This window comes from Bombus terrestris, chromosome 1 (genome assembly GCF_910591885.1).
Source record: "Bombus terrestris chromosome 1, iyBomTerr1.2, whole genome shotgun sequence".
Taxonomy (NCBI): domain Eukaryota; kingdom Metazoa; phylum Arthropoda; class Insecta; order Hymenoptera; family Apidae; genus Bombus; species Bombus terrestris.
In genome coordinates this window covers 13531584-13544453 of record NC_063269.1, presented here as the reverse complement: position 1 = coordinate 13544453, position 12870 = coordinate 13531584, and the positions used below count along the sequence as shown (strand labels likewise).

Genomic DNA, 12870 nt, shown 5'->3' with positions numbered 1-12870 from the left:
GGAAAATTAAAGTTGATTAATTTGGCTTTCAAGAGGCTCATTTATCGATAAAACGAATAATCAATAATTATTAGAATGAAAAAAATGTTATTATCTGTGTTCGATTGGGTTTAAGATGAAAAGTAGGAAAAGAAGTCGAATGTTTCAAGGTACCTGATCTCTGAAAGGCAAACTCGCGAAAGACGGAAGATTCTTGGCCCACTTTACAGCCATGAAAAGCAATCTAGCACTGGTTTCGTAGACCGTTTCAGCACTAGCAGGCGAATACAACGAGGGGATCACAGGTGGAATTTGCGTGCAACCGCTTCTTTGGGGTGTCAATGGTTCCTCATTTGTCACGTCTATACTATCTTCAGATGCATTTCCTGTTGCAGAATATTATGACCCATTGTTAAAGCAAGCATGCGTTACTTTCATCAAAATAAAAGGAAAGGAATAAAAAAGTATTTATTGGAAAATCTTTTTCTTATTTATTTAACTAATAAAAAAGAGATAAAATGGACGAATTACCATCTTCATTATCCTGCCGCGGTGGTGTTGGAGGATTCGTCGAATTTGTTGTCGGCGCAACGGTGGGTAAAGGCAATGGTGTCGTGTATCTCGCCATAGCTAAAGACACAGGTGGTCTGAAAAATCACATTTTACAGAATCCTATTTAGAATCTTGGTTAAATCATTTCTAAAAAATAATAAATTAATATATATTTAAATTTTATAGTTTTTTCCTACAATTATTTTACCATTCTTCTTTTCCTTTATTTATAATATAAATTATGTTTAAAAACTTTTTTTCAAATTTCCAATAACGCAAATCTAAATCTATAAAATTTCTATGGAAAACTATTAATTAATCACTTCATCTATTTCACATAAAATGAAAATTAATCTAGAATCTCGAATTCGATTGATGCGCTATTAAAGTAACGAGGTTCGACAAACAGCATCGATTGTGTGCACGATCCGCAGCAACTTTAATTTGTTCACTCGCGAGTTTTGTTTGCATACTTTTAGCGTATGCCGCGTAGAAATTTCGTTTCGTCGAATTCGGGTAGGTAGGTGGGTGAATATAGATCGTCCTGTACCAGAAACACGTGATTTGTATCTTCTGCGAACGGATTCGTTGTTGAAAGTTTCGAGACCAATTTTGAGTCGTAATCGTCGGAAAGGCTGACACATTGCAGATGACGGTATGTGATAAAATTGCGGTTAATGTACCAACAAGGCAGCAAGAACGAAGGTGAGTACATTTATATAAAATTTGGGAAATTTATTATATATATGCGTTCAAACATTCTCAATATTGTGAATATTATTTCAAATTATTTTCATTATTTTTGTAATATCATTAATAATGCTTCCTTCAGTTGTTGACAACAAAAAAATTTTATTTTTTGTATAAAGATATTCTAAATATTAGTTAACAATAGCTTGAATAATAATTATACAACCTGTTTTATTTTATTAATTTCAATGTCAACGAAATACAGACTTTACTGTCCATCACCCAATTTTGTCCCTTTAGTGCAATAAACCAAATCAAATAAAAAGAAAGAATTCCGTATTTTAAATATTCTGTATTTTTTCACAAAATGTTTCATATTTGATAAATCAAATGCTAAAATTAAATCAAGTTAATATCGACGCACATGAACGACAGAACACAATATGTCACGCGATATGTACAAAAATATTCAAAGCAGATTATAGATTGTTTCTTTAAACCAGGAACCAGCATCTTTGAACGAAGCGATCACCGCCACCCTGTCACCTACCACGAAGCCCGCAGTTGACCAAGGCAAGGTCAATGCACCGTTTTCCGTGTCATCATCCAAGATGGCGATTCCGAACAGCCGAAACTTCGCCAACTGCTACATGGAACTGTGCAAACAACAACGTCTTCGACCCTTGCCAGTTATCTGCGTGACACTGCCCCATAGTTTAGATTTTACCACTGATCGCGTCAAAATGGACGACTGGGGTCCCATTTTAAATTCTCTGTCGCTTGATCGTAGCCTACGATCAATTAGTGTTCGCAGCAGGTATCAGTGTCGGAAACCATTGGAAGAAATTAACTCGGAAGACAAGGCTAGAACGATGGGCAAGGCACCTGTCGTATTGTCTCGATATCTTTTAGAATGGTTGTCGCATAGCGTGGCTCAGTGCGTCAGAAACTCGCCGGTTCTAACTAATCTGGAGCTGGAAGGAATCCCTTTTCCGCCAGACTGCTTGGCGGTGCTTTGCGTGGGTCTGTCACACACGCACACGCTCCATTATCTCTCTCTTCAGCGTTGTTACATCGGTGACAGCTCTTGCGAAGTTTTATGTCGCACAGTGGCCGACGTCCCAAGCGTCAGGTCACTGAATCTCAGCTACTGCGACTTAACGTGCAAATGTGGGCCTGCCCTGGCAGCGGCGTTGTGTAGACAAAAGTTGTTGCTCTATCACGATACTTGGAAGCAATCACTCAGGTACCAAGAGCCGAATCTCGAGGCAATGTCTGGGTTACGTCGTTTGACGCTGAACGATAATCCTCAATTGGGTGACGCGGCGGTCAGCGAATTGATCGAAGCAGTGAGAGACAGTCTTTGGCTGAAGGCGTTGGACCTGCAGCGCTGTGGATTGACCGATAAGATCGGTAAAGATCTTCTGGAACTACTGGATCATAATAACACTCTGAGTATTCTGGACGTTAGACAAAATGCGAACTTGAACGAGGCACTGGTAAAGGAGGTGGTCAAGCGGCTAGAGGAGAATAACGTTGATACGAAGTCTGAATACCGATGGCTAGGTTTACCACAACACGATCGAAGAGTGGTATCAGCAGGCACTGGAAAGAGGAACGAGAATGAAAATCACGGGAAACCTCCGATCAGACCACGTAGCGCTATAACGGAGTATAAGAGGACTTATCAGTCTGCACGGAGAAAGACAGTTAATCTGGTGAATGACGCGAAGAAAACGAAAATGAGACCTCACGTTCCACCGTATAAGAACAGACAGCCACACCATCAAGAGCAACAGCAGATCGTTCAAAATGGTCAGACCAAGTCGAAGATATCTCTCCATTTGGATCTCCAGTCTCATATACAACCTGTGATGGGCGATGTTTGTCAAAATAATGTTCAATCGTACACGGATAGTGTACAGGCTGATACCGACAGATCCTCTTCGAAGAATTTAGAACTAATAAAAGTCGATGATGCGCCGCAGATGACGGATGATCTAGAGACGGAGGATTCCGCTAGAATTCAGAAGATCCAGATTCAGTTAGCCGAAGCAAAGGCTGAACACGATCGTCTTCTCGAAGATACGAGACGAAGCGGGTTATTGCTGGCTGAAGAACGAGGGCGACGCGAGGCTGCCGAGGAGCAGTTGAACGAGATGAAGAACAATCTGGCTGAGCTGGAGAAGGCTTTGAAAGAGAAGGAACAGGAAACGAGCGGATTTCTGTTGCTTAGCCAGCAGTCTTTTGATGAGATTTGCAGCTCCTTCGATAGATTGCTGAACATGCTGGACAGCGTGACGAAAACTCCGAGCGCTAATAGGAGGGACACGACGGAAGCCGCCATTGTTAAAGCAGATATAAAGAGACGGGTCGCTTCTGTCATCAGGGAAACGAAATCGGAGAATCTGAGGCGAGGATTCATCGTGGACGTCGACGAGGACGACTCGGTTAGGTACACGGAGCCGATCAAGAAATTTGCCAAGTCGGAAAGCGACATGAGATCCGCGTTACCACCGATATCGACGTATCATTTGGAAAGGAATATAGGAGATAGTCCAGATATAGGTTCACCAACCTTGCAAAGGGTTCCGCGTAACGAAAAGCATATGATGTCTCCTAGAGCGAGGGCTAGGGCGTTATTCGCCCAAATTATTCAAGGGGACACTGTGCTTGATTTTTACAATCATATGGATTAGCATTTATATGGATTCGAAAATTGGGAGTAAGATTTAAAAACGAGATTGTGTACAGTGTATAGGCGCATAGCTTTTATAGAAATAATATAGGTAGATATACACGTAATAAAGAAAACACACAAGTATACACGCGTCGAACATCGATTCATAATCTGAATCTGCATAATTAAATATCGGTCTAGTAACTACCGTGGAGAAATGGAATTAAGAAACGTAGATACAAGAAAAGAAAGATAAAATGTTTTATAAATTGATTTCAGCAGAAAATTTACAGAAAATATATATATATATATATATTTGTATCGAAGTGTCAAGCTTCGCTTTTTGAGGCGGATTAAGAATCGCGCCGAATTAAAACAGTTTCGATGACAGAGCTTCTATGAGCTCTGGAACGTATCGCGAATCGATAACTAACGAGCAGTCGCGTTGGTACCGATTTGTACAGCTACGTACTTTTTTTTAATTTATTATAATTGGAATAAGCAGCATTTATTCCTTTCAACGAGTATCATCTCGTTCACGCGAAACATGCGTGTTATAATTAGCTCACACGAAAATTTAATTCCTCCGTTCGGCCATAATATCGATATCGTTTCTCTTGTTCTCATTGTGCTACACCTTCCGTGAAATTTCCTCCGAAATGTGGGTCAGCAATGCTTCCAACACTATCATCGATGGTTAACGTGAAAATAAAGCTCGATCGAACTTACACAATTTCAATATTCAATCTATATAGGGATATAGCCACGAATGGATAAGAGAGGACCGAAAGGATGAAACGTCTTGTTAAACTACACGAGACATCTTATTAGCGACTATCCTACGATGCCACCAAAGACTGATATTTACGTAAATACGAAACTAAAATAAATTTCTTATTCATCTGGATTTCAGTACGCGTTCAGTTTTAACAAAAGGCAATTATCCATAATCGATTGTTTCGACGATCTCTTCATTCATATTGACATTATCAAATCATAGTGTTGTTTCAAAGCGTTTATTTATAGAGAAATTACAGGATCACGAATCGTCCCAATCTTTCTATGATTCCAGAATATAAGAAATGTAATGCTCTGTGTATAAATAGTTGCAAAATTAGTCAGTACAGCTGATTTCGTTTAACCGTCTATAAATTAAGCTTGTTACCTCATGTACAATGCTGCTTCAGATTACCACCTCTGTAACTCAGCTTTTCTAAAAATATTCGAACATTTTATGCACCAGAAAATTCTTCTTTTATTTCATGTTCGTACATATCATAAAGAGTAATTATACCATCATGCATAATTGCGTAGGAATGAACGGAATTCTTTAACCTGTTAATCGGAAAAGATGAGTTAACTCGTCTCTTTTCAATCTCTTGGACACAATATTTATGGATTTCCTGTTTTTATATTATATTGCGCTAAAAATGAATTATGTCCTATTTATATTTAACACAATTAAATCGATTAGTCTGAAATTGACTTCCTGTCATTAATTTTTAGTTAAAGGATGACTTGCTTAATAGATTAATCCTATCCATTCAGAATTATTATATTATAATATGTGATGTCGAATAATTTAATATCTTTTATCTTGAGATATATATATATATATATCTAACTTTTTCCCTCGTTTTCTAAGATCTAAGGAATAATAGATATCTCCAAATTATCTCTTTTCAATGATTTTCAAATATCCTATTCTTGAGAGGAATATTCGTATGAATAACCACGAAATATAGTATATATCTAAGGAATAACTACGCCTGCAATAAGTATTTGCACGTATTCACATCTTTCAATAAATTTTCCGTCTTTTTTACCAGTTTCTACATTTCACTTTCACAGTATCAAATTCTTGTAGTCATGTGAAGGCAGTACTAAATGATACGAAATTTATTATGCCAATGTACTAATATACTGGATCTAATTAAATGCTATAGCAAATACAGTAAATGTGCAAAAGCTATAGCCACTGCATATGCAATAAAAGGAAACAATTCAAGTTACAAAAAGTTAATAGTTGAACATTAATGATAGAAGAATAAACTGGAGCAATCATATCAAAAGATACACGGTGAGAAAAGAAGGCGATAATTTCGAGAAAGCTGCGGCTATCGACGCCGAGCATCGTCGGCACGCTCGCTGTCGCTTTTAACGTTCACCCCTTGGCGCTCTATGGATTTTCCATTAGTTCCAACCTGAGTACTCGGTTACCTGAAAAACGGTCAGCCACGGGCTACTAGTCAAAGGTAATTTTTCATGATAGATCACGCTCGGCGTGGCGTGTCGCGAGCGCGCTTGCTCACGACGGCGAAAAGTATGCTGCTGTGCAGCAGAAGATCAAACGTGCCAACAACGTCGTCGCCTCTCTTGCTCTTATCGTTGTTGCTCCCGATGAATCGCCGATTATCGATCGTTAAGCCCTCGCTGTTACCTTTAATCCCCCTCCATGACTGACCACATGGATCCATTCGACGATTCATCGCGCCTTTGCGTCACCTAAATACACGTAACGCGGGATCCAATATGTGAAAATATATATCTTGGTGTTCGAAGAAGTGGAACGAGGATCTTGGATAATTATAGAGATAATTCTTGGTATGTGTAAGTTTTGGTTGTAGCTTTTATTATAGAATTCTATTTGTCTGAACTACATTTAGTAGAACGAAATTTTAGTTAGTGCTTGATTGTCCATTTATTCAAACACAGAACTATATTATTAAATTGCGAATATCTATACTAATTTATATTTTTATGAACTAGGAAACTCAGATGTAGGCAAAGATTTATTTCATCCACTAAGTATTATAACAAGTACTGTAGTTTCAAAATTCTATATATTTTTGCATATGTGAATTTTATGGAATGATGTTCCTTTAAATTTTCTACAGATGCACAAAAATCCGCTCTCTACCTACCGTATGAACTCGAATTATATTTTTGAGATATAATTTTAGCCATTCAGTGTTCTATTGAGAACTACGTGAAGCTGCATATATCAGCTATATATCAGCAAATATTTGTAAATTAGAAGGGCAAAGGATAAAATATAATGGCTTACCCAAAAACACCGACGGCGACTGCTGCCTCTCGAAGCGCGCGTTCCTGGTCCATCTCGACGAGAGCCTCTGGTCTAATGGTGGCAGTGTTTCTGGGTTGCCGTTCATTCTGTACAGCTGAAACAGAAGCGTACACCTTCGATGTAACGTCGATAACAGGCGTTAATTGCAGCCACGAATTAATTACACGCCTCCGTGTACTGCCTCGCGCGCGCTTCAGTCAGCGCCATCGAACGTAATGTCTTTCGGAATTTGCGCACAATTTGCGAAATTGTACACATCGTGATTAATTACTTGTCAATCCTCAAGAAAACGAACAATCTTGTTCGAGGTTTTTAACCTTACAAATTGATAACAGATCAAGATTATTGTTTTCCTTCGATGTATCGAACGTGATGATAAAAATAGTGGCGTGTATTTTTATCAGAGAAGGGGTGAGGAAGCCACTATATATTTTACGTTGACAAACGTTCTATATTTGGGAAACAATATAATAATAATAATTATAGAAATATCTGAAATCTATTAAAAAAATTAATAAATCATCTAAACGATTTTTATTTATTAAATCCATAAATAAACTTCAACTCCAAATATTTTTTCATTCTTTATGCTCTTCGAAACATGTATCTAAATTTTTAGATAGATCAAGTTTTTAATATAGTAATTGACCTATAAGAAACATGGTACTAAATTTTAGATAATTCTAGTTCTTAACATAATAATTCCTTTATAAGTATTATCAGTATAATCGCGAAGCATGTTTTCCAGTTGAGCTAAAATTAAGTAATGTTCGTGTATAATATTATGCAATAGCGCAATTCCAAGAACAAGGTTCCCGTTCTGAGAGAACAAAACGATCAACTAAACCAGACAATCGGGCGTCGTTCATGGTATGTCTCTCAATAATGTCTCTCCACTGTGTTCGTTACATGGAATATCCTCTCCCCTGTAGAGTTTCTTGGTTATTGAAATATCAGTGGAGTTCGCTGGTTCGACGAGTCTTGCCAGATTAATCGGGGAACAAACGATTGGCCACCACCCTCTCGTCAAACTCACGTAACGCAGCGTTATATCACGCCAGTGGCCTGCGACTGACAAGCGTGAATTTAACAGACGTGTAGGAATCAGCCGCGTTTATTGTTTGTATATATTGCCGTTCGATAATTCCCATTCGGCTGCCAGCTAACGGAAGACGAGGTTCCACCTCTGGAAACCTTATGCACCGTAGACTACCAGAAAATGGAGTAATATTCCCTTCTCGCGTTTTCAGCGACATGTATTTTCATTGGGATTGAATTAATACGCGAAATCGAAATGGGAAGAAGAAGGGCTTTGCTTTGTTTGCTTAATGCTTAACTTGGCGTTCTGACCTTCGAAAATGATAATATTAGGGGCACAGTAAGGATAATAAGGATACATTAAGGGGTGAAATAAAGACAAAGTATTATTCTTTTGATGTTTGGCGTGTTTCACTACAAAAGTGAATTCATGGCGTATTAAATATCTAAATTTAAATTTTGATTATATTGGCATATCAAATATAGACAAAATATTGAGGTGTTCTGGTATAAAACTGGATCGTAAAATAAATAGAAAAAAGGAATGGAGTGGCAAAATGAGAATTGGAATTTTGAAGTGTTCTATTTTAACATAAGTAGAAAAGCGAAAGATTGTATATTAGTAACTTCAATTTAAATTTTGATGTAGAAGGCGTGGCGATTTATGTTTAAGTTCCTTTCTTCGCATTGTCACACAGTGTGGTCTGATAAGAGCATCATAAAATATTTACACAACTGCGAGAGAAACAATATTGTTTTTGGTATTCTATAGAGGGCAAATCAACAAAAGGTTATTCATAATAAGTTATAACACGAATATTTATATTTTAATAACATTGAACGAAGAACATACTGCACCTATTTTCTCTTTTTATTAGTTTATCTTTGTTATGTTCAGAAATACCTTCGAATAATGTAGGAAACCAAAACATAAAACAAAACATAAAATGGACATTTACCAGTGCACCATGTTCGATGATGTAATAATGATAATTGAAAAATTAGCAATCGTTGTTAATCCTAAAAATCAGCAAAGCTTTGCAAAAACTACATATTTGCAAAAATTAAAGGGAAATAGTAAATTAAATCTGATCAAAGAAATTTGAAATGAATTAGATAGAAAATATAAAGAAGTTTAACCAGTATCATTTACTACACGCACAATTTTCTTTCAAACTCTACCAATATAATCATGATATATACGTAGTCCAGCCTCATACAGTACTAATGAAATTTCGAAATATTCGTATAAAATACGTAATATATTCATAAAAAGTACCGAAAAATGTCCAAATACTTTCGCGAGCCACTGTATAAGTGTTCGAACGCTTATGAATGTTAGCGTGCATTTCCCGCATCGCTAAAAAACATCTGAAAATTTCCATCTTCATTCGAAAAGCGTGTCTCAAAGCAGGAAATACTGATGGTCAACATCTTCGACTTTCTGCAAAGGCTGTACCACAAAGACGCGACAATTCCATCCATTTCCATCCCCAAGAGGGAAGACTCGTGACGTCGGGCACATGTTAATGGCGTCGCGATTAGGGCACTCAGTGGTGTGTAATGGCCAGCAGAATTTTTTTTTCCAGCTTCCCCCTTTTTAGCGTGGCACGGGTGCACAGTAATTTCGTAATAATAAAAAGCGTGCCGCGGCTCACTTTACCTACGCGTCGTGCTGCCTGCTGAGCGGCTTAATAGGATCCTCCTACTTCGTCAAGCCTTTTGCATCTGGCTCTCTGTCTCTCTCGTTTTTTTCTGTTCCCAGAGCTTTCTTCCCTTGCTTCGCCCTCGCTCTCTCACTTTTTCTCCCGTTTACCCTGCCGGTGGAAAAGATAAACGCCCTTCCGCCGGTCGCGTCCCCGGGAAATTTTTCTTGTCCGCGTATGTAACGCGTCGTGCTTTCCCTTTTGTCTTTTTAACTCTTCAGTCCGCTTATTTTCACACACCCCCTTCCTTTTTCTTTTTTCCTCTGTCTTCTTCTCTTTTCTTCTTTTTCCACGTGCCTTTGATTTTCTTTTTTTAATGCATCAACCCGCGATTCGAAGTGTTGTGGATACTTAAGGACACTAGGGGGAGACTTCACTCGAGAACTTCTAACTTGGAAATAGATTTCGGATATCGCTGTGACATTATGTTGTTGATAAGTTTTATAAAATGTTAATACAGGGTGGTTTTATAATTAATATATACGCATATGAACACCGTAGGTGAAAGATAGACTACTTTTACACACGTTTCTGTTTTTCCTGTCTTTTTATAGAATATCTGTTTCACTTAAAATTCTATATCGAAATTATCTTTTCATCTATCTTCGAACGAAGCGATATTAATTATCATTGCTCGATCTACCACACACAAATCAACCGTTAGAATGATCGTTACTGCGTGCTGCGGTTGGCGTCCGATGAAAATCGCGTATGCAGAGCGGCAAAACATGAAACACGCGGCGAAGACATGCCGCGTGCAGAGAATAGTGCGGTTGGCCGCGACGGGCGAAAACGATGTCGGGCGTCGTAAACACCGCGGTCGTTAGCGACGGTCGCGTGGCCGTCGCCGAGCCCCGAAGGGTTAATTGGGGGAAATAAACGTATGCAACGTGCGACCGATCCTTGTACGCAAAAATCCTCGCGCTCCTCGTTGTCTGGCGCGCGCCCTTTCCTCGCGTCTGCTCAAGGGACGCGCGTGTATCGCACGATGACAAGGAATCCGTTAGCGGAGGCGTACAGAGAAAGAGAGCACAGCAAATTGTGTCATAACGGTGGGCGAGAAAGGAAGGGACAGAAAATGCGGAAGAAGCAAAGTGAAAAAGGGAGGCAGACCTCCCACGGTGAGCTTCACGCAAATGAGAGTGAAACGATCTGTAAAAGGGCGTTTATCTCCCTGGTGTGAAACTGCATGTCGTAGACGCCGACACCATGGGAAGGGTTCACACCGGATAGAGAAGTTTCTCTGCTTATCGAACGAGAAGAATTAACGATTGTAATTACGAGGAATTACGCCTGGAGAAACGATGTACCATCGATAAATGGACGGGATGGTAGATCGGTTACATGGACTTTTGATTATTCCGCCTGATGGAAATGGAAAATGTGTCTAAAGCGTGATATGAATTTTTATTGAGTGATTATATCAATACAGGTGACGATTTTTGATATATTGGTTGGATATATTGAGTGGTTCAATGTATTTAGTTGATTGAATAATTTTTGGTATTTTTATATTAATATTATGATATTATAAAATATAATATTATAAAGAGGAGCTTCGCGAACGTTTATGTCATTCGGTGACTAAAAAGATAAATTTTAATAACATATTGTTGAAAGTAAAATTGGCCAGAAGTATTGAAATACGAAATTTTATTTATCTGTAGAATAAATGCGATAAAAAATGAAACCATTTAAAATCACATGAAATTAAGAAAATACTGAAATTTTTGTCTCTATCCCTTAAAAATCAGTTAGAAAGTTGTTGTGCCTCTAAAAACGTAACTATCAACAAAATTATTATCAAAACCATGAAAACAACCCCCTTCCTGCATTTCAACAATTTCTATTACTCACTGATTAGTTCTCTAGTATCTCTAGCATCATTCTCTAGTTCTGGATGAAACACTCTCTTCGCCTTCCTTTCTTCACATCCTTCTGTCTCGCTCCTACTTTACCCCCCCCCCCACTCCTACGTTGAGAACCATCAACAAAATTAATACCAAAACTGTAAAAACAATCTCCTTCCTGTATACCAATTTAGAATAGAATAGCAATATCATGGCAAACAATTCTTCACAATGTAAGCAGAAGCACCTACAAAACGATATTAATCAAACAATGATCTATGTACATCAGTTGCTTGCAGAAAAATAGCAACACACAAACTGATATATCGGAAGATGAAATGGCGAAAGTTTACGAAATATCTTGGTCTTCATCGCGAAGCGTAACTCCCGACGCTGGGCAATCTAATTTCCACGGGAAACGACCGACGTTCCATAGAAACGTCATCGTACCGGTCGCCAAGGGAACCGGAATCCAATTGGAAGTATTTCTTCTTACGACGTCAAGTTCGGCAATAAGAAAGTTGGCGCGCGCCGCGGGACGAGTTTCCGCGGGGACGACGCGACGGAAGAAAAAGGAAAAGGAAGACGATGGAACAACGTTGGAAAAAGGGGGAAATGCTCTTTTGCCGTGGCAGGTGCGCCTGTTCGCTGGTTGAGAAGGCATTAAGAGTTGAATCGAACGGTGCCGCCAAAGCGGACCAAACCACCCCGTGCCAATCGCTCCGCCTTTATCCAGTTATTTATGTCGCGAACATAAAGGACCCTCGCTCGAATTCCGCTCTTCAACGAAGAGAAAAGAGAAAACGTGCCGTTGATTGATTCTCACAATACGGGTTTACCTGCGGAAATAGATAATCTAATATATCGATAGCCGGTGAGATGCATTGGCAACCCTCTAAAAGGAGAGAGAGATATTTTTCTTTTGTTCTGAAAATCGCGATTTGTGTCGACAAAGTTGATGTGAAGCGTCTTTTGGTAAAATGTCTTTTGGTAAACGTTAGAGTTTTGGATGTTGAAAGATATGAAGACCACAGAAGAAAGATATGCCGGGTACATGTTTGTTGATTTTAATAATTAAATCATTTGCGTGGAATTTTCTTAACAATTCAAGAAAACTCTTTTGGAATTTTTCTCATTAGCTTAGATACATATATTTCTTTATTTAGTTACACAACGAGTTGACGGATGTTAACCGTAAGTATGTATGTATATGAAATATACATACTTTTACAGACATTACTTATTATAAAAGGAGTTTCAGTGGAATAATGGTGTCTTGGATGTTAT

General features: G+C 38.5%; 2 protein-coding genes across 5 annotated transcripts in view; one reads left to right on the top strand and one right to left on the bottom strand.

Annotated features, from left to right (window-relative positions):
• The window catches only part of LOC100651432 (photoreceptor-specific nuclear receptor), a 31319-nt gene that overhangs the window by 2041 nt on the left and 16408 nt on the right, over window positions 1-12870 (bottom strand). For all 4 annotated transcript variants that reach the window (XM_048408743.1, XM_048408696.1, XM_048408723.1 and 1 more), the window contains 3 exons: window positions 6969-7083; window positions 511-626; window positions 154-365 (listed from right to left, as the gene is read on the bottom strand). In XM_048408743.1, coding sequence (XP_048264700.1) covers window positions 154-365; window positions 511-626; window positions 6969-7083 — 443 coding nt within the window. The remainder of the gene's footprint in view (window positions 1-153; window positions 366-510; window positions 627-6968; window positions 7084-12870) is intronic.
• On the top strand, window positions 1173-5777 carry LOC105666143 (centrosomal protein of 78 kDa-like). Its single transcript, XM_048408635.1, has one exon. It carries the CDS (start codon window positions 1833-1835, stop codon window positions 3918-3920), a length of 2088 nt encoding a protein of 695 aa, XP_048264592.1. The 5' UTR covers window positions 1173-1832; the 3' UTR covers window positions 3921-5777.